The 26,096-nt window shown below is 39.9% G+C and overlaps 1 protein-coding gene across 3 annotated transcripts in view; it reads left to right on the plus strand.

Moving 5' to 3' along the window:
* The window catches only part of DOK6 (docking protein 6), a 453,595-nt gene that overhangs the window by 203,704 nt on the left and 223,795 nt on the right, over positions 1 to 26,096 (plus strand). For all 3 annotated transcript variants that reach the window (XM_048840154.2, XM_048840153.2, XM_048840155.2), the window contains one exon: positions 25,602 to 25,716. In XM_048840154.2, coding sequence (XP_048696111.1) covers positions 25,602 to 25,716 — 115 coding nt within the window. The remainder of the gene's footprint in view (positions 1 to 25,601; positions 25,717 to 26,096) is intronic.

The raw sequence follows: 26,096 nt of genomic DNA on the forward strand, positions 1-26,096 counted from the left end.
TCTGTCTTATTATCTATCCAGTTCTTAATGAGGCCCAACATTCTGTTCGCTGTTTTGACTGCCACTGTACATTGAGTGGATGTTTTCAGAGAACTATCCATAATGACTCCAAGATCTCTTTCTTGAGTGTCAACAGCTAATTTAGACCCCATCATTTTATATGTATAGCTGGGATTATGTTTTCCAATGTGCATTACCTTGCATTTATCAACATTGAATTTCATCTGCCATTTTGTTGTGCAGTCACCTAGTTTTGAGAGATCCTTTTGTAGCTCTTCGCAGTCTGCCTGGGACTTAACTATCTTCCCTAAACATACTTTCCAAATAACTGATCTCATTCATCCAATCTGGAATGTATTCATATTCAAGTCAAGTTTCTTCTGACTAGCATATTGCAGAATATTTCAATATTTTATTATGTTGTTGCTTATGTTTTATCCCAATCAGCAGTTACGTCTGCCTCATTTAGAACCTCAAAAGTGTGTGACATTATTATTATTAACATTGGTTATTATTAATATTAATAGCAATGGTTGACTGCAATTTCAAAGGGAAGTTGTTTAAACATATATCCACCAAAGGAAGGATTGGAAATTCTGGGTTTTGCATTTGCTATATTGAGTTAGTCTTGCCTAAAAACATTGGCTCATATCAAGCCTGAAAATTCTCTTTCATTTTGAAGTCTAGACATGTGTTCCTCAACTGTTTTAATGCATAATGCTCATGGTTTCTTATCTTAAAACCTCTGGATCTATCAAATTCTTAACTTGTTCGGTTTTCTTACAGTTGCCATTCTGTTAGCCCAAATGTTGATATATGAACTTTTATTATACCATCTGGTCAAGTTCATTTTTTACTTTACCTGTCAATGCAAATTCTCAAAGAGAACTAAATAGCTTCCCCCTAAAAATTAAGTCCCTTTAAGTTGTCTCAATTTCTAATCACTAGTCAGTTTTGAAAATCTGGACCAAACTTCATAAAGTTTCATCTCCAAAATAATTATTTTGGACACTATCAAAAGACCGATTTTGTACAGTAATGCTGATCCACCATAAACAATAGCATCAGAAATACAGAAAGATAATTGTCTAAATAATATTTTTGAAAACATGTTTGATTGTTTTTGGAAATTCCTAAACAAATGTCTCTAAAGAGCCATTAATATGATGATTACTTTTATAAACCTTTTCATTCTTAGGCTGACAGACTTACTCAGATGCATCTATGGTTTTCAAAATGTCCCTCTTAGGTTTCCTAAGATTGTGGAAACTTCAGTTCTTGAGTAAAGTTTTCAAAAGTGCCTAAGAATATAAGAATGGCCATACTGGATCAGATCAGTGGTCCATCTATCCCAATATCCTGTCTTCTGACAATGGCTAGTGCCAGATGTTTCAGAGGGAATTAACAGAACAGGGCAATTTTGAGTGATCCATCCCCTCTCATCCAGTTCCAGCTTCTGACAGTTGCAGGTTTATGGGCTCCCAGAGCATGGGATTGTGTTCCTGACCACCTTGTCTAACAGCCATTGATGGATCTATCTTCCCTGAACTTATCTAATTCTTTTTTGAACTCAGTTATACTTTTTGCCCTCACAATATCCTATGGCAACGAGAACCACAAGTTGACTGCATTATGTGAAGAAGTACTTGGTTAAGTTTGCTTTAATTTTGCTGTCAATTAATTTCATTGGGTGACCTCTAGTTCTTGTGTTTATGTGAAGGGGTAAAGAACATTTCCCTATTCACTTTCTGCATACCATTCATGATTGTATAGACCTCTATCCTATCCTCCCTCAATCGTCTCTTTTCCAAGCTGAACAGTCCCAGTCTTTGAACCTCTCCTCTAATGGAAGCTATTCATTTTTGTTGATCTCCTCTGCACCTATTCTAATCCTAATGTATCTTTTTTGAGATGGGGCAACCAGAACTACACACAGTATTCAGTACAATGTGTTTACATTGTGGCATTATGGTATTTTCTGTTTTATCATCTGTCCCTTTCCTAATAGTTCCTAACATTGTTCGTTTTTTTGACTGTCGCTGCACATTGAGTGGATGTTTTCAGAGAACTATCCACAATGAGTCCAAGATATCTTTCTTGAGTGGTAACAGCTAATTTAGACTCTATCATTTTGTATGTGTAGTTGAAATTGTTTTCCAATGTGAATTACTTTGCATTTATCAACATTGAATTTCATCTGCCATTTTGTCACTTAGTTTTGTGTGATCACTTCATAACTCTTTGAAATCAGCTTTTGACTTAATCACGTTGAATAATTTTGTATCATCTCCAAATTTTGCCGCTTCTCTGTTCAACCTTTTTTCCAGCTCATGTATGAATATATGGAAGAGCACAGCTCGCTGTACAGATCCTTGGGGTACCCCACTATTTACCTCTTTCCATTGTGAAAAATGACCATTTATTCTGACCCTTTTCCCTATCTGCAGTTACTGATCCATGAGAAGACCTTCCCTCTTATCCTATGACTCCTTGTTTGCTTAAGAGCCTTTGGTGAGAAAGCTCTTAAGCAAACTTCAAACAATGAGTTTCAAAAGCTTTCTGAAAGTGCAAGTACACTATATCAACTGGATCAATCTTCTCCACATGCTTGTTGACTCCTTCAAAGAATTCCAGTAGATTGGTGAGGCATGATTTCTCTTTGCAAACACCATGTCAACTCTTCCCCAATGTACCATGTCCATAATGTGTCTGATCATTCTGATCTTTACTATAGTTTCTACCAATTTCCCTGATACTGAAGTTAGGCTTACCAGCCTCTAGTTGCTAGGGTCACCTTTGGAGTCTCTTGTAAAAATTGCCATTTCATTAACTACCCTTCAGTCCTCTGGAAGGGGACTGATTTAAGTGATAGGTTACATACCATGGTTAGTAGTTCTGCAACTTCATATTTGAGTTCCGAAGTTCAGAACTCTTGGGTGAAAACCATCTGGTCCTGGTGACTTATTACTGTTTAATTTATCAATTTGTTCCAAATTGTCCTCTATTAATACTTCAATCTAGGACAGCTCTTCAGATTTGTCACCTAAAAAAAAGTGACTCGGGTGTGGGGATCTCCCCCATATCCTCTATAGTAAAGACTAACACAAAGAATTCATTTAGCTTCTCTGCAACAACCTTGTTTTCCTTGAGTGCTCCTTTGGCACCTCCCTTGCCCATGGCTCCACTGACTGTTTGGTAGGGTTCCTGCATCTGATGTACTTTTGCTGTTAGTTTTTGTGTCCTTAGCTATTTGCTGTTCAAATTCTTTCTTGTACTGTCTTACACTTTTACAGTTGACTTTCCAGAGTTTGCACCCTTTTATTTTTCCTCACTAGGATTTGACTCTTTTCAGTAGTGACTCTGGCCCAGGTTTTTAAAGGTACTAGGTATTGCCATACTAAATGCTGCAACCCCTAACTGATTTAGGAGTTTAAAAGGCAGATTCCCAAATGTATTTAGGCACCAGAATCTTGTTTACAGTGGAGATTTGGCACCTAAAGACCTTTTAAAAATCTGCCCTTAAGTGCCTAATTTATTTTTGGAAATGACACTTAGGTGTTGCAATGCTGAACATTGCAATGCCTAAATGCTTTTAAAAATCTGGACGTAAGTCGTTATTGAAAATGGGTCTTAAGCACTCTTGAAAATGTCAGCTGCTTCTCCCCCCCGCCCCCCGCATTTTAGTCTTGTATTTTGAAAATGCTGTGGTTAATCTGTGAGATGAGAAACCATCTTTACTGAGTTTATTTGGAAGTTATGGGAAGATGAAAATATATATTAGTCAGGAGATAGCTGCCCTGGAAGTGATAACTGATTAAAGTGAACCTCATTTAAATGAGTAATCATTTGCAGAATAATTTAATATACTGAGTGTTCTGCACACCAAACCATAAAATTTGCAGTAATTATCAGCCCCCTTTTAAATATACAACTATCTGAATAATGTCATTGTTCAAAACAGGCATTCTGTGTACCAAAAAGCAAATTACAAAATATAATTGGAACTGTGCAGTAATAAAGCTGTTAATAGAGTTTCAGTACATCAAAGGGCAGAATATAAACTAACACAGTGAAATCCCTTCAACTAAGAATGTATTAAAGCAATACAATTGTTTTCTCCCTGTTACAGTGTAATTGAGAAAGCGGCATTCTAACATGCTGACTGAAGAGTAGGGACCTGACTGAACTCTTACAAATTTGGGCCCAATATTGCACATGATTACACATGTGTAGTCCCTTTATCTCCTCTTCTGTGGAATTGTTTGAAGTTAGCAGATGACACTAAACTGGGAGGAGAGATAGAATAAGCTGGAGGGTAGGGATAGGATACAGAGGGACCTAGACAAATTAGAGGATTGGGCCAAAAGAAATCTGATGAGGTTCAACAAGGACAAGTGCAGAGTCCTGCACTTAGGACGGAAGAACCCCATGCACCGCTACAGACTAGGGACCGAATGGCTCGGCAGCAGTTCTGCAGAAAAGGACCTGGGGTTACAGTGGACGAGAAGCTGGATATGAGTCAACAGTGTGCCTTTGTTGCCAAGAAGGCCAATGACATTTTGGGATGTATAAGTAGGGGCATTGCCAGCAGATCGAGGGAAGTGATCGTTCCCCTCTATTCAACATTGGTGAGGCCTCATCTGGAGTACTGTGTCCAGTTTTGGGCCCCACACTACAAGACGGATGTGGAAAAATTGGAAAACGGCCAGCGGAGGGCAACAAAAATGATTAGGGGGCTGGAACACATGACTTATGAGGAGAGGCTGAGGGAACTGGGATTGTTTAGTCTGAGAAAGAGAAGAATGAGGGGGGATTTGATAGCTGCTTTCAACTACCTGAAAGGGGGTTCCAAAGAGGATGGATCTAGACTGTTCTCAGAGGTAGCTGATGACAGAACAAGGAGTAATGGCCTCAAGTTGCAGTGGGGGAGGTTTAGGTTGGATATTAGGAAAAACTTTTTCACGAGGAGGGTGGTGAAACACTGGAATGTGTTACCTAGGGAGGTGGTGGAATCTCCTTCCTTAAATATTTTTAAGATCAGGCTTGACAAAGCCCTGGCTGGGATGATTTACTTGGGGATTTGTCCTGCTTTGAGCAGAGGGTTGGACTAGATGACCTCCTGAGGTCCCTTCCAACCCTGATGTTCTATGATTCTATGATAGGGGATTTTGTTTTGAATTAATTGTAAGGTAGACAGGGCAGTTAAGTGAAAAAAATATATACAGAAAAGGAAAGTTAGCTCACCAAGTGCTTTCATATAAAACAATTAGGTCTCAATAATAAGAAGTCAGATGGCCTAGGTGGCCAAACTACTGTATCTGATTTTTATATACTCGGGGGGGGGGGGGAGAGCAATACAATCATAGTCGTGATTAGTTTGCTTTCGTACTAAATAGGCTGTTCTCTTGAAGACCCTTTATTCATTTTTTGTAATATTTGAAGGATGTGTAGTGAATGACATGGAATTATTGCATGAAGAGAAAAGATTGTCTCATAGTTAAGGCAGTTGAATACTGCCCTGGAGAATTAGATCCTATCTCTGCCCCTGCCACAAAGTTCCTATCAAGCCATTTTTAACCTAAACTTTTCAGAGGTATCACTAATTATGTGTGACTTGTTTTCTGGGTGCCTGACTTGGTTGGAGTGTGGAGCACTTAGAGCTGCAACTAAAGTCAATGAGATCTTTGCTTTGAACATGTAAAGTAATATCTAATGGTAAGTATGCTGAAAAGTCAGGTCCTATGTGTCTCATATCAGGCATCCAAGTTAATGAACAAATTTTGACCTCAGTCTCTCTGTGCCAATACTCCTGTAAAATAGGGATATTACCAACCCTTCACCTTACACAGATGTGTTATGAAGATTGACTGTGAAGCATTCAGATACTGTATTGATGAGCAGCATAGAAAATCCTATGGATAAATTAACGATTCTTTCTTTGGGGCAGGGTTTAAAAAGTGTGCAGCAAAGGCATGGTCCACACGTTCAATATTTATGCTCATTGTTCAATAACTGCTCAGTCACTGAGCCCTATCCATCATGTGCATGGAATAGGGCAGGGGTCCTATGGAAAAAAAATAGAATGTGATCAAGTAATAAAGACTGTATCATAATGCATACACACAAGGGTATGAATAAAGCTTGCAGAGGTAACCTTAATTCTAGTATTTCCTAGCTTTGGGATGCTTAATTTTGCAACCAAAATATTCTTTTACCGTAGGGTTTTTTTGTTTTGTTTTGTTTTTAAAGTGTGTAACACATTAAAGGAATTGACTACTTTGTGATTATCCAAGTAGGAGAAGTGAACAGCATAAACAGGAAAAAGTAAATTTGAACTATTTCAAACTTAACCATGTAACATACTATCAGTAACACCAGTAAGGAAATTTTGTTTTTTAAGCATGTATGATTTTTAACTGGAATGACCCCCTTAAAAGCTACATTTCATTTTGCTGGGCGAATCGTGGAATGAGTATAGATTTAGGTTTCTCAAACTTAAGGAACAAGAAATTTCCTTAATAGCAAACAGGTACAGACATCACATCCAAACACATTAAGGTTGAATATGATGCTGGGGAAGACATTTAGGTTTATTGTCACTTTCACTCTGTGGTAATAAACAGAGACTAAATATAACAAGCCTTATGTGTATTAAAAGGCCCCTTCATGTATTTGGTATGTTTACTGCAAGAGAGCCCTTCTAGAGTAAATAAAAAAAGAACAACTTATTATGAATATTGGTACAGAAATTCTGTCTGTAAATTTTACTACTTCATAGAAGGAAATTTGAAATTCAAATCACTGGCTGATGAAGAATGCTATTAAAAATGCATTAGGGTTGAAAATGTAGCTGTAGATAATTGTCATAACAGATATTCTAAACAAATTTATCCCCAATGACAATTAAGCTAAAAGAATGTTCATATAATCAGCTAATAAATTTCATTTAATTTTGAAACAGATGTAATAGAAACAATAAAAAGAAGTTTTAGAAGAATAAATACTAGAAATGTTATTTTTTTTTAAAAAATGCAGAAATCCCAGACGAAGGGTTGTACTTTCATTCCAGAGTCTTTTTCACTTTCCTCAAACCACCATGTGCTTCCTTTCTCAGTATCTTTTGGGTTTCTAATACAGAATATCCTCCTCTTTTTCAGACAACTTCTAAATGAAATTAGTACAGAATTCTGAAAGGCAAAATATTTTTAACTTCTTTGTGCTGCTTTATATATTGTAATGTAAAATGCTTGGTATAAAAACCTTCTATATCTTTTACCTAATTGATTGTTGTAGCTTTTGGATATACTATAGGAAATTCCACAAATAATATAATATGATTAATTTCTTGTACATGGCAACTATAATGATTGTAAATGCATTCATTGGTTGCCTTTGCATTTATAAAAAGAAAAGGAAGACTTGTGGCACCTCAGAGACTAACAAATTTATTTGAGCATAAGCTTTCGTGAGCGCTCACGAAAGCTTTTGCTCAAATACATTGGTTAGTCTCTGAGGTGCCACAAGTCTTGCTTTTCTTTTTGCGGATGCAGACTAACAGGGCTGCTCCTCTGAAACTTTGCATTTATAGTTAAAGATTCCGAGGGCTTGTCTTCATGAAGAATGCTACAGTGGCGCAACTGCCCTGGTGCCGCTGCACCGCTGTAGCACTTTAGTGAAGATGCTTCTAAGCCGCCAGGAGAGCTTCCTGGCGGCGTAGTTAGTTCATCTCCCCGAGAGGCAGTAGCTATGTTGAGTAGTGTAGACCTGGTCCGAAGTGCTTACGTCACTTTTAACCATGGGACTTAGGACGTATCTACACTGCGTTGCAGGGTGTGAATTGCAGAGCACAGCGGCGTGTGGCACTCTATCCCAGGCCAGGGTGGATACTGTGGCATGAGCTAAAAGGTACGTAGTTCACATTAACACAGTCCACACTATGGCTGGAGTAGATATAGCCAAAATCTCTCATACTGCTCAGGGCTTGTCTACAAGAACACTTATTTTGCGGCAAGCTGGGGTATAAATCTATCCTGCCCTGGCCGATTGTGCACTTAATGTCCCTATGCACTCTGCTGCTACACACTAAATGTTTCACAGTGCACTTTAATCTAATTCCCTTTCAACCAGGGTAGATCAAATTTTGGTAAAAAAAAACTTTTAGTGTGTGGCAGCAGGGTTCACATAGACACATAATGTGCAGCAGGCTAATGAGGGCTAGATTTACACCCCAGTTTGCCACCAACTAAGTGTTCATGTAGTCAAGCCCTTAAGTGTTTTGAAAATGTTAGCCTTATTGTGGTAACTTTATATTTATTACAGTGTATTTTATAAGGTCACCAATCCTGCAAAGATTTATGTGCATGATTAATTTTAAGTGCATAGAACTATTTGTGCTTAAAGTTAAACACATGCTTAAGTGATTTGCTGAATCAGGCCCCAAATCTCTTAATTTACTTGTGTGAGGAGACACATCAGTGCTAGCTGCTAGGCCCCGATTCCTCAAGCACTGGAGATTCAGGCTCATCTGAAGTGAAATCTTCAGATGACAGAAACCTGGAAGGAGCTGAAGGGCTGTGACAGCCTATAGTGGAGTCTTGAATCAGTAACAAAGGTGAAGTCTGAGAATGAGGCTGCATCTCAACATCCTTTTGAAGTCAGTGATACTATATGCAGGCTCGGAAGTCTACCCACATGGAGCACCTTGACCCACTCAAAGACTTAAATTGTGGATGCAAATTATGCCGTGAATTTTGTATACCTGAATTTTGCAGGAGTCAGTTAAAGCCATGCCAGTCCAACACAATACACACAGATGTGTCTCATTTTAATTTGTCACATGACTAATTAAACCTTTAAAAATCATTGGGGCAAATTCTCACCTGATTTAAAATGGGGTAAATCAGATTTATGCTCTGAACGTTGCATGATTTCAGAAGTTAATCTGTGCAGAGTTCAACACCTACTCCTACTGAAGGAAACTGTGAGTCTGGATTTACATCATTTTAAAGAGCAGAATTCAGCAGTTCAGTAGTTCCAAAGACGACTATGTTGTTAAACCCTAATGAAAATATTCTGCTATACATACACAAGTTAATTATTAGTCACAATTTGTTCTAAAGTAACTTCAAACTTAATAAATAGCTGTTAGTGACAGATCTGGAGTTCTGAAAATGGTGTCATTTTTAGCAAACTACGGGCAACATTTAAAAGTTGGAAAAGTATATTTACTTTTGATTTTACTCAAACTGAAATTTCACACATCTTTCAGAGGAAAAAAAAATACTTTTGGATTCAGATCAATTATGAAAAGTTTGGACCCAAATGGACTATTGGAGAGCATTATGATGGATAAAAGATGGAAGCTGATTGGCATACTCTACTAGTATTGTCATACTGTAGTAATCTAAATATATTATTAAAAGTGAAATAATTTCACCATTTATGCAGTTCATGTATTACTGTCTGCTTGGATGATTACACTAAACTGATCAGTTCTCCATTTCTGTTTCTCAGACAAAAGCAAAATGCTATTGCGTTTGTGTTCCCATCACATCAGGGGACTGATCAGTTTTAAAAACCATCTTTATTGAAATTTGGAAAGAAGAGAATGAGATGTTTGCTATTCATATTTGTTTTTTTTTAAACTCCCTCTTCCCCACATCCTCAAATCTACTTTATTTTTCAAATCTAAATTTGGATTTTAAATTGCAAGGTTCTTTTAATCAAATTATGGCTTATTTAAAACATTTCCAAACTATCAATTCTCCCTGAGGTTTTTATATTTTAATCACGCACCAAGATGATTGTTCTATGATATTCAATTTGTGAACCAAAATGAATGGTACAGTTTGGAAAATATATAGGGTGGGGGGAGTTGTGGAGGTTGTGTTTTTATATTACAGTTGATTAATCTTTGTCTACAAAGTATTTTTTTGAAGTATAAAGGCAATTCTTTTTCAGTAGCTATAAAAATAATAATTAGTGATTAAAATGAGAGAAATCACAACTAGGCTTTAAACTCCATTTTACAACTGCAGACGATTGGCCAGGAACACTGTAACCCCAGTGGCTGGCTGATTTTACGGATTATGCAGCAGTTGTTCAGTTCTGGAAGCATTACAGCAGTATACTTCAAGAGACATTGCTGTGATGAGGGCTCTGCCTTATTGCCTAACGAATGCCAGTCTACATGAATAATTTGCAGTGATCAAGCAGATTTGGTAGACCTGAGTTGTAGAGACTATGAAGCACTTAATATATGTTGTGAAATATATAGCAACCCCCCCCCCCATCAAATGATGGTTGATTTTTTTTTAAATTTAGATTTCATGGAAACAAGACAAAAGAATTCTGGAATCAATTTGTGTGAAGTTTTATGGTAGCTGGACAGGTTTTGCATCATATGGTGGCAGGGTGCGGTAGGGTGAATTTCCTGGGAGTCAGTTTAATGATGATGATAATGATGCTCTGTTAAAGGTGAGGGTCAATCAGTTTTACGGTTCAAATGATAAATACAATTTCCAGGGTTTTTTTAAATTATTTAAATCCTAAGAATAAATGAAAGATTTTTATTTATTTTTCACTCAGTTCAAAATTTACAATAATAAAGATTGCATTCTCAAAAATAACTGAAGAATTTTGATCTTCGGAATGTTTCAGTTGTTTTAAAAGATCAAATCAAAAGGCAACAGGAAATAAGAGAGTGTTCGTTTTCTGAGCTGTGCATATTTTCTCCAGTCAAATTTTCATTTTCTTGTAGTGGCCTTTCTTGACTGTACCTTGTCTACGTTTTGTATGTTTATTCTTTCTCACTTATTTTGGGCTAGTCTCTCTCTCCTCCGCTTTTTCCATTCATGAGGCTTGAGTCACCCTCCTGTTATGTGAGCTCGCCAGGATGGAGGCTGTCTATGTTGGGCCTGGAAGCAGGTGCTTGCAACCCTTTCTCTTCAGTCCAAGTGCCTGGAGGCATGCCCTGGGGAGCAAGGGTGGAGGCCACTATGTGTCTCCCTGGCAGAACTCCTGGAAGACAGCATTACTAGTGCTACTGCCTCCCCTGTCCCAGGGGGAGATTCCCCCGCAGGGGTGAAAAGAACTGTGCGCTCAGTCAGTAGGCTCTGGTCTTCGTTTACATTTTCTCTCATTCCTCTATTCTGTTCTTCTTCCTTCATAGTTACTTTGTTGATACTCTCTTCAACCTTCCTCATCTAATTCTGTGTGGTCTTATCTGGTCTCTTGTTCTCCATTCGGTTTTGTCACTTTCCTTCTAAAACAGGTTTTGTGGTATCCAGATTTTTTAATATTTTTTTGTTCAAGCTTGTTTTTCAGCCTTCCATATCTGCGCTTGGCCACATGCTCTGCCCTTATCCATAAAAAGCTGCACTGGAGCTAGAAAAATGCATCTCATCTTAATTGCTCTGGTTAGTGGGGCAGGATTTGCTGTCCCGTATCGGTTGAGTTCAGCTTCCGCAAATATCCTGAGATACTCACAGATCTGGGACACACATCCCACTGTATGTGTGTATCCCACAGACTTCTGCATTTCCTCAGGTCTCCTTGCTTCTCAATGACCACATGGCCTCCTTTAGAGCCACAAAGCTATGCAACTCCAGCACAACCTCCCCTTGGTGTCAGTAGGGTTCAGTCATGAAAAGGGAGCTACTGCTGACTCAAGCACTGTGCAGTTTTCTGTTGGATCACTGTACATCTAGCATTTGCTCCTTCCATTTCTTGCAGTGTTGTCCCTTTTGGAGTGAGGGACTTCTGCAGTTTCTGGGGCCCAAGTAAGAATGCAGCAGAGCTGCTGCCCTTTGTCATTCCATTGGTTTTCCCTTCCTCACGTCATTATATGCTTGGTCTTGCACAGAAGATGGTAGCATATGGGTCATTATTCAGATAGCAAAGAGTGAACACTTACATTTTGCTGTCCTTTTCCTCTACTTCTATCGTTGTTGTTAATAGAAATGTAGTGACAGGAAGCTAGTGGCATGCTAAAAAATAGAAATCCATTCATGTCAATTCAGACCTTTCCTTCCATCCAGGCAATTTCCAGGAATCTGTGCAATGTAAATACTGTGAGGTATATGGACTCTCAAGAACATTCCCTGTCCCGCTTCCAGATATCAGGCACATTTTTAGAATGATGCAAACAGGACATGTCTAAGAATAAAATGTTTGGTGTTTTTCAATTTCCTCTGATGATACTAGGGAAAAGTTGAAAGATCATACTCAAAAAGTAGTTATCAGTGATTCACTGTTAAACTGGGAGGGTGTACCTTGTAGGATCCCACAGGGCTCAGTCCTGGATCCAGTACTATTCAATATTTTCATGAATGACTTGGATAATGGAGTGGAGAGAGTGCTTATAACATCTGCGGGTGACACTAAGCTGGGAGGGATTGCAAGCACCTTGGAGGACAGGATTAGAATTTAAAATGATCTTGGCAAATTGGACAAGATAAAATTCAATAAAGACAAGTGCAAAGAACTTCATTTAGGAATTTTACAAAATGGGGAATTAGTAGCTAGGTGGTACTACTGCTGAAAAGGATCTGGGGGTGATAGTGGATCACAAATTGAAACTTCTTCAAACATGTTAAGAACAGTTATAAAGAGGACTGTGACCAATTGTTCACCATGTCCACTGAAGGTAGGACAGTAAGTAATGGGTTTAAACCAGAGCAAGGGAGATATAAGTTAGATATTAGGAAAACGTTTCTAACTATAATCTTTCAAAGGAGGCTGTGGAACCCCCATCACTGGAGGCTTTTGAGAGCAGCTTGGACAGAAAGCGGTAAGGGATGGTCTAGGATTACTTGGCTTCAATGAAGGGTATTGGACTTGATAACTTCCCAAGGTCCCTTCAGTCCTACATTTCTATAATTCTATATATTGTTTTTGCATGTCTTCATTATCTGTTTTTGTTTGTCATAGGGCTTTATTTTCTGACTATGATTTAGGCCTTCACTGTGGAGCAGTGAGATGTTTAAATATATCATTTTAGGATCATGTTCCTGGATTTGAGTAATATACACAGACAAGATTTATTTGCATAAATGAATACTGCAGCTGAACTCTTTTGTAACTTTGCAAGGCATATATTAAGACATTTCTCCGCTCCCCTGTAAATCTCAATTCCACAGTATAACCTGGTTGAATAAGAGAGTAATTTTAGTAGAGTATTAAGTAGACAAAATGGAAATGAACTCATTTCAGTGTGATTGGTTCAGCTATTAGTCAGTCATCCCATTTTGTATCTGTGCAATTCACTGCATCTCCTGGTATGTAGGATTTTACATTTATTATAATCAAATCTCTTATTGTTGCCTGTAGACCCCACTGCTCTATTATTAATTATGATTATTAATACAATCCAGTATTAACAATATGTTCTGTGCTTCACAGACAGATATGAAGACTATCAGCGCATTGATCCATCTATTTACCTGTATATCCCGTCACCATAATAACAAAGCACCTGTCCTGAAAAATTTACAGTTTATGCAGAGATATAAATGAAATAGGTGTAACCAAAAACAGTGCAACAGAATGGTGAAGTTAAGAATGTATGTTGTTAATTCCCTAGTTTTTGTGTGATTGGTTTTTTTTTGCATAATAGATTTTTTTTATAGTAGATTAAAGGGGATGGATGGTGAAGCTCATATCACCAGTTTGGCTCTGTGTTGTGAACATAAGAATGGCCATACTGGCTCAGACCAAAGGTCCATCCAGCCCAGTATCCTGTCTACCGACAGTGGCCAATGTCAGATGCCCCAGAGGAGTGAACATAACAGGTAATAATCAAGTGATCTCTCTCCTGCCATTCATCTCCGCCCTCTGACAAACAGAGCCTAGGGACACCATTCCTTACCCATCCTGGCTAATAGCCATTAATGGATTTAACCTCCATGAATTTATCCAGTTCTCTTTTAAACCCTGTTATGGTCCTAGCCTTCACAACCTCCTCAGGCAAGGAATTCCACAGGTTGACTGTGTGCTGTGTGAAGAAGAACTTCCTTTTATTTGTTTAAACCTGCTACCCATTAATTTCATTTGGTGGCCCCTAGTTCTTATATTATGGGAACAAGTAAATAACTTTTCCTTATTCACTTTTTCCACACCACTCATGATTTTATATACCTCTATCATATCCCCCCTTTAGTCTCCTCTTTTCCAAGCTGAAAAGTCCTAGCCTCTTTAATTTCTCCTCATATGGGACCCGTTCCAAACCCCTAATCATTTTAGTTGCCCTTTTCTGAACCTTTTCTAATGCCAGTATATATTTTATGAGATGAGGGGACCACATCTGAACGCACTATTCAAGATGTGGGCGTACCATGGATTTATATAAGGACAATAAGATATTCTCTGTCTTATTCTCTATTCCTTTTTTAATGATTCCTAACATCCCGTTTGCTTTTTTGATTGCCGGCAGCAGACTGCGTGGACGTCTTCAGAGAACTATCCACGATGACTCCAAGATCTTTCTCCTGATTAGGTGTAGCTAAATTAGCCCCCATCATATTGTACTTATAGTTGGGGTTATTTTTTCCAATGTGCATTACTTTACATTTTTCCACATTAAATTTCATTTGCCATTTTGTTGCCCAATCACTTAGTTTTGTGAGATCTTTTTGAGGTTCTTCACAGTCTGCTTTGGTCTTAACTATCTTGAGCAGTTTAGTATCATCTGAAAACTTTGCCACCTCACTGTTTACCCCTTTCTCCAGACCATTTATGAATAAGTTGAATAGGATTGGTCCTAGGACTGACCCTTTGGGGCACACCACTAGTTACCCTCTCCATCCTGAAAATTTACCATTTATTCCTACCCTTTGTTCCCTGTCTTTTAACCAGTTCTCAATCCATGAAAGGATCTTCCCTCTTATCCCAAGACAACTTAATTTATGTAAGAGCCTTTGGTGAGGGACCTTGTCAAAGGCTTTCTGGAAATCTAAGTACACTATGTCCACTGGATCCCCCTCGTCCACATGTTTGTTGACCCCCTCAAAGAACTCTAATAGATTAGTAAGACATGATCTCCCTTTACAGAAACCATGTTGACTTTTGCTTAACAATTTATGTTCTTGTATGTGTCTGACAATTTTATTCTTTACTGTTGTTTCAACTAATTTGTCCGATACTGACGTTAGACTTATTGGTCTGTAATTGCCAGGATCACCTCTAGAGCCCTTCTTAAATATTGGCATTACATTAGCTATCTTCCAGTTATTGGGTACCGTAGCTGATTTAAAGGACAGGTTACAAACCACAGTTAATAGTTCCGCAATTTCACATTTGAGTTCTTTCAGATCTCTTGGGTGAATGCCATCTCGTCCTCGTGATTTGTTACAGTTAAGTTTCTCAATTAATTCCAAAACCTCCTCTAGTGACACTTCATCTGTGACAATTCTTCAGATTTGTGGGTTTATTATCTCTCCTATTTCGATGTCATTTTCATATATGATCACAATTGAATTCATACCAAAGACACACCCAATGAAGACATGGGAGTGGATGTTTAAGGTGCTTGTTCTTGTGTAGTGTCCTTTTGGATGCGGGGGTTAGTTTGTCCAAAAAGGCCTTGGAAACCCTTACAGACAGAGGCAACACCATGTGCTCCCCCAGAGTTCTGCCTTATATTTTTATTTGTATTTCTTTTTTTGCAGGGAGTGGGTTCTAAATATGTGATTGCACAGTAGTTTATTTCAAAACAGGGATGTCAGCAATAGCGAGCTGTCCCCCTTTACCCTTTGTCACCCTGGTGCTGACCTACAGTGACCCTCCAGCCACAACGGAGCTGTGCATGGTAGGCAAATGCTGCACTTGCCAGAGGCTTGCAGGGGCCCATGAGGCCGGGCGCCTGCCCCGATGTATGTTCGTGTCTTGCACAGAGACCTGGGGGGGATTTAACCAGGGCCACAGGGTGGCTAATGCGCAAGAGTCCCTGGCTGTGGGGGTGTGGGGAGAGAAAGGGGGGCTTGGAAGCCACATCTGGAAACCACCCAGCCTGCAGGGGCTTGGGGCAGGGCTGGCCTGCCCAACTCCTGTGTATGGGTTTCTTGTTGACTCAGAGCCGGCCCTACACAGCAGGTGGTGCCCCTCCCCTCCCCACACACACACTATCAAGAGTTACACATCATCTCTGCATAAAGAATGCTAGGTTGTGCTATCAAGAATTTCAAGACTTCCATATGTTTAATCCCTGTAACAGAAATAGCTCTATATACCATCTGAAATTGGTCTTTGGACAGCATTGTGAGACATTGCATCAGAGACCTGGCTTGAAAAAGAACAAGATTCTGGATTCAGAAACATCACTAGACATAATAGAGATCAGTCAGTGCTGCAGAAACAAGGGCCACATTACTGTGAAATAGATAATGACTTAATAGAAAAATCGGCAGTCGTGTTAACTCATACACTAATATGTAGTGGAGTACCAATAGATGATCATAGTGACTGATCACTAGAACAAAATTACCCATTCTAAACAACAACAAAAACATTCTGGGGATACCTAAAGTAGCTTGACTATGCATTAGGCTGGCCAGTCGACATTGTTTACACGAGGGATAGAAGTAATAATCTAGTGTGCAAGCTTTCTGAAGTGGGCCAACTCATGGCTTTTGATTTATAATGTAAGGAAAATACTCTTAATATTAAGTTTTTGTCACAGTCATAGGAACACCAGTGTCCTGATGACTGTGAACCTGAGTGTCCGTTGAACAAGAAAGCAAAAACTTTACTTTTTTCCATGTAATTTTTTTCACAGATTCGTAGGCAATGAGGCTAGGAAAGACCATTCAGTTGAACAAATGTGGCAGAGCTACTTTTTGATGAATGTGGTAGTACTTGTTAATATATATTGCTCTATACCCCAAAATGTGTTACAGGATTTCTGAGATGCCCAGGTGGAACGTCAGGAGGAGCATCGTTTCAACACTTCCCCTCCACCCACAATCATAAGACCAGTGATTGCAAGCTGTTAGGGCTGAATTGGTCTAACTTCCAAACAATGGAGCAACTATCACAAGGGCATTCTCTTAGATGGCCTGGCAAGTAGAGTGGGGAAAAAACAATCTGAGGTAAAAGAAAGACTTCATACCTAGGCCCTGTAATGAAAGCCATTGAGAAATATGAAAGAGACAAGGTGGTTCTGTTATTAAACCAAAATCTGTCGGTGGGAGAGACAAGAAGTTGGTCCACTAGAAGATATTACCTCACCCACATCTCTCTATTGTCCTGGAACCAACACAACTACAACAACATTGCATATTTTGAGAAATATAATTGCGCACGGGCGCACACAAGGATGAGAAAGAGGAGTTTTCATGAGAGTGGGTGTCAGGGACCACAGCCAGACAGTCACGTCCATAGATGGACTGGAGAAGGAGGTCGAGCCACAGTCAATAACCTGGGTCCAGAGCTGAAGGGGTGGGGTCAAGCCATAGTCTGGAAGCAGGACCTGGGGCCCAGGGTCAAGTTACAGAAAATAGTCAGGAACCAGGGGCAGGCTGAGCAATCTGCTTGTTGATATCCACGTTTCCATGGCAGGTCCATAGCTGTGCTTGCACAGCCTCTTCTCACCACAGGTCCAAGAGATCCAATATCTCTTGTCTGCTCCAGGCTGGAGCATGTCTGGAGCACATAGCTGGCATGGTCAGCTGGGCAGATGCACACAACAATGGAGAGCTGCTAGAGAGGAAATCAGGAAAAGGAATTTCAAAAAATTGTGGGTCTTTAAAGGAGAGGGGTAGCTTCCAGTCTCCATAACCCCTGGGCAGTAGAGTTCACAATGGTGACCAGATCAGTCAGTGTTGAGCATTGTGAGACAGCTGCTGGATGACTATTAGGCTTGGCACAGGTAACACAGTGTCTACCTATCAGCTATGTTGATCTCTGTACCTTGACCTTGGCTCAATGCTGCTTGGGGAGGTGATATTACTATATTGGCCTAATAGGCCACTTACAGCAGTGGAAGACAAATTTAAGTGTGGACACAAGCAGAACTAGATACTTAAGATCTTGTACTTAGTACACTTGAGTACAGAGGCATAAGTTGCTTTCGACTGGCTTTCCAGATTTTGATGCTAGGAGCAGTCATGAACTTATCTGGTCCTCAGTACAAGTTGAGCTGCCAGGAGAAGCTGATGAAGAGCTAGCAATACTAGCTTTCTGACAGTGATATAAGGATAATCCCCAGCAGGCTTTTAAAGACAAATTTCTATCCCTTTTTGCATTGCTGAAAGAGGGCTGAGGACCTGACCCATTATGAACAGAGGGAGTTACTAAAGTGCCAGAAGCAAAATGATGTGAAAACTGGATTCTTTTCTTTTATAAGATGTAAGGGCTCTGGAACCAGAGGGGCCATGGCCCTCTCACTTTTTGAAAGTGGACAGGCCTGGCCCGTCCACATTTTGCCATGGGCCATCCCACCTCGCCAGCAGCTGGAGCCCAGCCAGGGATTCTGGGCAGCATGGGGCACCACAGACCCTCCACCTGCAGTGGCTGAAGTGCGGGGGCAGAGAGCACCCCATATCCCTGCCCCCAGGGCCCCTCACCCAGTTACCAGGGACAGGCTGTGGCTCTAAGGCCCCATCCCTTGGCTGGAGTCGGGTTGGGGAGAGCTGTGCAGGAGCCACAAACCCTGAGCAGGGGGGCTGCTGGGCATGGACAAGAGCTGGGGGATGCTCTTGTCCTCCCTACCCCAGGCAGGTGGAGGGTCCGTGGTTCCCAGCCTGCTCCAGCTTCCAGCTTGGCTGGGGATGGGACCACGGAGGGGGCAGAGACCCACCCAGGGACCCACACACTTTTGGGAAGGCTCCACCACTATTGCTAAGGTGATTCTTGTTGCATCAGTTAACTGGACAGTTTCGTCTGAGATTGGTGTCAGTCAAAGATTAAAGAATGCAGGAAACATCTTGACTCTTTTTTTTTTCAGTTTTGTTCATTTTATGCGCTTGGCAGTACTTTGAGTATGGTCACTCTCACTATTTCTCTGTAGTCAGTTTCACTTGTGTAGCCTTTTGGTCAGTTTGCCCCAATATTTGTGTGGGAATCTCATATACCAATGGGTGAGAAATACTTTTAAAAAATGAAAACATGTGACTTGAAAACCTCAAATGTCATTAGGAGGGGTCAGGAGCAGTTGGGAGTACCTGAAAGTAATTGTAACTCCACTTTCGGAAAATGGCTGGATTCCAAGTAGGCAATGTCCCTTTAGTGGGAAGAGAAGTAGCTGTTTAAAAAATTCAGTAGTAGAATTCTTTTTATTGACCAAGAAAAATCCTGAGAACAGGCTCTAAACCTTGAAAGGTTTCTAATAACAGAAATCTATACAGGGGAAACATTTGTAAATAAATACAAAACAACTCCAAATATTTTTTACGGTGTTGAAAATAGGCCCATTTCCATAGAAAATTTCATGAATTTTATGGAAAAAATAAGCGCATTTTCTACATGAAATTATGCATTATTCAACAACCAATTAACCCCCTGCCCTGTACAACCAATATGGTGGCAACCAATATGGTGACAACCAATATGAGTGGCAGGAAGCCCACGACATTCTAGGAATCAAAATCCTATGAAACCAAATGTGAATTTCATGCAGCTGTACTTGACCCACCAAACAAGGAACTTTACGAACAGTCTGTTGAAAATCTGGAGAACCATGGTGGCTCAGTGCTGATCATAGCACATTGTAAAGGACAAAAAGAATGTGGCAGAAAATGGTCCCCCATTGCCCTGCTTCTAAGGTGTGTATCTGAGTCCCATGAAAATCAAAGCATTTCTTCCCAGTGAGTCAAACAGAAGGACTCACCCCCTGCTTACTTCCAATTGGCAATGTTGAATGCTACTCTGTGTGTGACTGCCACTGTTTTTTCTATTGCTGATGTATTTTAATACAATTATTTGTTGCATGATATAATATAATATACTGATTAGTATGAGAGACAAGTAAAATCTTTTGCTTCTGTGTGGATGGCTAAATATATCTTCACAGTTTTGTTGATAGTAGCCTCTGAACAAAATTTGAGTTACTATCAAAATTCTTATATAGTTTCGGTGCCTAGATTGGAGTGTTTTTTTAATCTATTTTTTTTTATCAAAGGCAGCTCAGGAACTATTTACTGCAGGATCATTTTGATAATCTTTAATCCTCAAGTGATAAAGGAAAAAATCTCTACCTAGCATAACTTGTATCTCTGGCTGAAGAGTTGTTTAAAGAGTTCTTGATGCAGTTTATGACATCTTGTCACCATTCAAAGCTTTTGAAGATTATTATCTAGTATTTCCTTTCCTCCTGCTCCAGAGAGAGAAATCTTCCATTGTTCATTTAGTGCATATTATACTGGGTTTTTCTGAACGTTGTTCTCATAACCATTTATACAGATACATCCAACACCGTCTACTTCATATGCTTCTCCCCATTTAATTAGGGTCAGCTATATTTCTTTCATGTTATAGTGTTACTTATCTATTTAGATTCTGAACCCCTAATCTTAAGTCAATGGCAGTTAGGCACCTCTGAAAAACCTCACTAGCCACGTATCTGCATCCTTAGGTGCCAAAACGCCTTTAAAATTATAGGCCCAACTTTTCTATCCATAGTGAAAAGTACCTGAGATTTCACACTTCCAAGGCTACAAAACCTCCAAAGCCACATCTGTCTAAACTACATCTTCATTCCCGCACCAATAAATAACCAGATCGCTAGCTTGGGTGGGGTTTAGAGAAGTCTGGGAAGAGAGAAAGCCACTCCTTCTCTCGAATGATCCTCCCACCTGTATTTTGGCCGTAGTCCTGGTGCCAGATTGTGAGGGTTTTCTCCGCATCGCTGGCATCCAAGTGCCCTGTGGTGAAGTTGAGAGGGGCTCAGAGTATGGGTGCAACTTATTTCCCCACCCCTCTGTCCATGGATTGCTGATAATAAATAATTTAATAAATTCAGACCAATAATCACACACTGAGAACTAACCTACACCTCAGTTAGTTAATTTGGACTCTCTCCAGTCAGTCAATCTCATGATTTCTGAGCTCTAAATCCTATTCCTAATTAATGAGCCTGGGAGTTTATCCACCCTCCTATCTTGTAGTGAATTAATTTTGGGTTCCCCTTCATTTATTAAATTCTGGCATCTTCCTGCCCTTCAGTTATTGGATTCTGCGCTTCCTACCCTCCCACCATTAATTAATGCATTTTCCCCGCTTCCTTCTTTGTGGCGCCTCTCTGGAGGCAACAGGTGTCAGTAATTGAGCACCCCAAATTAGTGGATACTTTTGACCATAATCTCTTATGCTTCAGCTCCCATTTGTAAAATGGGATTGTCATAAGTATAAAGGGAAGGGTAAATACCTTTAAATCTCTCCTGGCCAGAGGAAAAACCCTTTCACCTGTAAAGGGTTAAGAAGCTAAGATAACCTCGCTGGCACCTGACCAAAATGACTAATGAGGCGACAAGATACTTTCAAAGCTGGGGGGGGGGGGGGACAAAGGGTCTCTCTCTGTGTGTGATCCTTTTGCTGGGACCAGAGCAGGAATGCAGGTCAGAACTCCTGTAAAGAGTCAGTAAGCAATCTAGTTAGATATGCATTAGATTCTATTTTGTTTAAATGGCTGAGAAAATAAGTTGTGCTGAATGGGATGTATATCCTGGTTTTGAGTCTTTTTGTAACTTAAGGTTTAGCCTAGAGGGATTCTCTATATTTTGAATCGGATTACCCTGTAAGGTATTTACCATTCTGATTTTACAGAGGTGATCCTTTTATTTTTTCTTTAATTAAAAGTCTTCTTTTAAGAACCTGATTGCTTTTTTTCATTGTTCTTAAGATCCAAGGGTTTGGGTCTGTGTTCATCCATGCAAATTGGTGAGGATTTTTATCAAGCTTTCCCCAGGAAAGGGGGTGTAGTGCTTGGGGAGATATTTTTGGGGGGGATACGTTTCCAAGTGGGCACTTCCCCTGTTCTTTGTGTAACACTTTGGTGGTAGCAGCGTTTAAGCAAAGCTGGTAAGAATAAGCTTAGGGGGTCTTTCATGAAGGTCCCCACATCTGTACCCTAGAGTTCAGAGTGGGGAAGGAACCTTGACAGGGATAATACCATCCCCTCACCTCACGGAGGTGGGGGAGTATTGTGAATATTAAATGAACTCTTTATGAAGTACTCAGATATTATGGTGATGAGCGCCATAAAAAAACCCTGAAGAAATGAACAATTATGTCTGCAGAGCAGTGTTCAATTAGTGTGCAGTACATAAGATCTAGGACCACATGTTGAACAATGAAGATAAAACAAAATATTGAATAGCTCTTTGTTCAATGAGCAATGTCCATCCTGTGCCCAGAGGCAGGGGTCTTGTGGAATATATAGTATGTGCTCATGTAGTTAAAAACTGTATCATAATGGATACTCACAAGGGGGCTAATTAAGGTTGCACAGGTAACCTTAATTCTGCATTTCCTAACTTTCGAGTGCTTGACTTTACGACCTTAGTCTAAGTCTACATGAGAAACTTTTGCCGGTATAGTAATGTCAGTTAGGGTTTTGTTTTGTTTTTTTAACAGCATTACTAAAGTGGCAAAAATCCTAGTGTAGACACAGCAAAAGCAGAGATTTTTTTTTGTTGGTAGAGCTTATTTTATTTGGGGAACCAGTGTAATCTATAGGTTTCAGAGTAGCAACCGTGTTAGTCTGTATTCGCAAAAAAGAACAGGAGTACGTGTGGCACCTTAGAGACTAACAAATTTATTTGAGCATAAGCTTTCATGAGCTACAGCTCACTTCATCGGATGCATTCAGCAAAGAACCTTTTTTCCAGTATCAGTGTATATTCACTAGGAGGGGTTGCCAGTGGAGACTAGGTCCCAGTAATGTTCTTTTAACATAGTTCTTCTGTGTACAACTTCCAAGGTTTTTATGAGAACAAACAGGGGGAAAAACCCTGAAATTCCATCATATGGTATTGTGGAAGTATAACAATGTATAAGTATAACGTTGTATAAGGGGACATACTGGATACATTGTATATGAGAGGGCATGCCAAAACATGTTACAAAGTATCTGAGGGAGCACACGTAGGGACAGTTAGCTTTTGAATGGAGAAGCAATTAAGATAGGGCCAGCACGTCTAAGAAGCAGGCATCAGAATGGAAGGTGTGAAGGGCAATTAGTTAAGTTAACTGGAAGCTGTTAAAGGAGATTGTTAAGGGTGGCAGGTAATTGAAGATACGTGACTGGTCTCAGGGATCTCGAAGGGTGGTGACTAAAATCTTTTTCTTCTTCTGTCTGTAACTTCTCTGTAACTTGTTCTCCAAAAAACTGTATAAATTAAGAGGCACAAGCCCCACTCGGGGGGCTCACTTCTAAATGTATTAGCAGAGCAGCTTTGCTAATAAAACAGAGTGGTCTGATAAATTGTGAGTCTGAGTCAAACTTTGACAGAATCATATTGACCCCCACATGTTCATCAGCAGGGTTGGAACCTTTAGATCAACCACGCAGACCTCTGCCACTTGACCTAAAGAGTAACTGATAGCAGGAGTAGCTTTCCATTTTGTCTTTGGACCACTGCTAGAGAGAGATGGGACCCTTTGCCAGTGAGTTTGACAGAAATTTGCTGACAGCAAAAATTTGGTGAGACTTAAGGAATCTGGTATTCTGTTCCAGGCAGCGGAAGCGAGTGTGCTCTAGTGGGCACAAATCCTGGTGCACCATCCTCTCCAACCTGTCTTTGTGCCCGTCTTATTCTTCATTCCCCTTTTTGTCTTGTTCCAATCCCATTCACCTTGCCTATCCAGTCCCAGACCCCACTCCTCAGGCTTCTCATCCCAGGCACAATCTCCCTGCCTCAGTCATGACTTGTCCTGTTCCCCATCCCTATCTCTATGAATTTTTACCATCCTTATTGCTTAACAATTCGAATCTCCCTCCCTGGATTCCTCATCCAATCTTAATGTCCCCCAACTCCTTATCCCATCCTTCCCAGCCAGTCCTAGTTCTTCCCCTCTATTCTGGTTCCTCATCAGATCTGCCTCTCCACCATCTTCATGTTCTCCCCTCCCCACTCCATGATTCTTGGTCCCAGTCTCTTTTACTAGCCATTCCAGTTTCCCTCCAACTCCTCACCAATCTGTCTCCCCTATCACCTACTGAATTCCAATCCAGTCACCTTGCCCAACCAGTCATATTCTTCCCCAACTTCCAACCCAGTTTCCCTCTCTTCCCCTACTACCAGCCTTCAGTACCACTCTCTACCCTCTCTCATCCTGATCATTTTCCTTCTGCAATCTGCTCCCAGCTGGTCTAGCTCCTATGACCTCTGCATTCTGGGCATTGGGAGTAGGGGTGTCATTGCTTTCATGAGACAAACTCTTCTTGCAGGTCAGGAGTCCAGACCCTCACAGTCCATAGCAACCCAGACAAGCAAGTATAGGGAAGGTCCTTTGTATTCCTGGGCTGGAACATGCTCAGCGTGAATAGAATTTTTTTAGAGTTTAGCAGCTAAAATCCTTTAAGTCTCTACTGAACATGTGTAAAAGGGAATTTTTTTCAAATGCTTATAAATTGGCCAAATTTGGGCAGATTTTCATGTGGACAGTAACAGGCCCATTGCTGACATATAGGCCATCTCCCTGCCAAATTTCTAGTCCTTAAATGTGAGTGCTAGAGCTGTCCATAGAAAAGGGCTCCAGAATTTTGTTGTTATGGGTAAAATCCTTAGCATCTTTTTTTATAAATGGCTGAACTGTTTTGGCTGAAAATTTTCAGAACAATTCAGCATGAGGGAGACACCTGGCCTGGAAAATTTCAGCCTAAATGGTTAAAGTTTCACAAAGTTATGAGGAACTAAAATCAGGGCCTTGTAATGGGAAATGCTACTTAATAGGCAGTACTAGAAGTACTCGTATTTTTCTGGGTATTTTTCTCCCATTTAGTGTTAATTGAAAAAATCCATGAGAATTAAACGATGGGAAAATATATATTGCATTGTTTATGCAATTAATTTATTATATTATGGCTAATTTCTTCTTGCTAAGTTTTTCCTGGACCTTCTCAATTTTTGGATCCATAGTTAAAGTTAGAATTATGACTTTCTAGTTTTGACAAGGACAGCACTGGAGCTGCCAATTCCACTTTAAAGATAAATGACACAGTGTCAGTATGAAGATGTATGGTGTTAATTGGTACAATGAATTGGCTGCTTCCCTTGGCTAATAAGATACTGCTATTTCTTTAACAGCAACATACTGGCTACAAATTCTGCAACAGATTTGCCAATTTGTATGTTCACAGAAGTTTGTTGTAGTATAGGGAGAGTGCAAAGCCAGTCTAGATGAAAAAGAATATGTTAATACTTTTTCATGCACATTCTCATAAAATGAAAAAAAAATAAGACCATATATTTTTGACAGAAGATAAATTCTGTAGACAATTCTGCAGCTGTTGACTTGACACACTTGTATATTGTTTCTCAGCTACAAGAAAATGAATTCAGATGGCTATCCGACAATGTGGTGATTGTAGTGAAAACTGAACATCTGGGGTGAGTGTTCTGTACTATTTATACACTGGTCTAAAATATGTTTCTCTTCACTTCAAGGTAACTGAGCTTCACAACATCAAAAACATAACCAGACTGCCTAGAGAGACAAAGAAGCATGCAGTGGCAATTATTTTTCATGATGAGACATCAAAGACATTTGCCTGTGAGTCAGGTAAGCAATTACTACCACATCTCCAGCTTCAGGAAATCAAGCTGTATATGAAACAATGACTCAGAAGATGGATTAAGATACAGCAATAAATAGTAAGCCTTATGTTAAAGGAAATGTGTTGCATTTTTTTAAAGTAACCAATACTGGAAGTTTTGATTGTGTTGTTGTTTACAGAGGTTTTGATGATGATTTATTATTTGTCTTTGTCTGGGTTTTGTGCCCAGATGGTCCAGAGACTCTTGAGGTTTTCAGCTAAGCTTGTAGAACAAGTAAACATACCTATGGGACATTATTAAGGCAAGCAGTGACACGGATTCTGTTTTTTGCCAAGTGTTGCTATAAGCATTTGCTAGGGGAGTGATGCTGTCACGCGAAAGAGA

The sequence above is a fragment of the Caretta caretta genome, chromosome 2 (genome assembly GCF_965140235.1).
Source record: "Caretta caretta isolate rCarCar2 chromosome 2, rCarCar1.hap1, whole genome shotgun sequence".
NCBI classification, from domain to species: Eukaryota; Metazoa; Chordata; order Testudines; family Cheloniidae; genus Caretta; species Caretta caretta.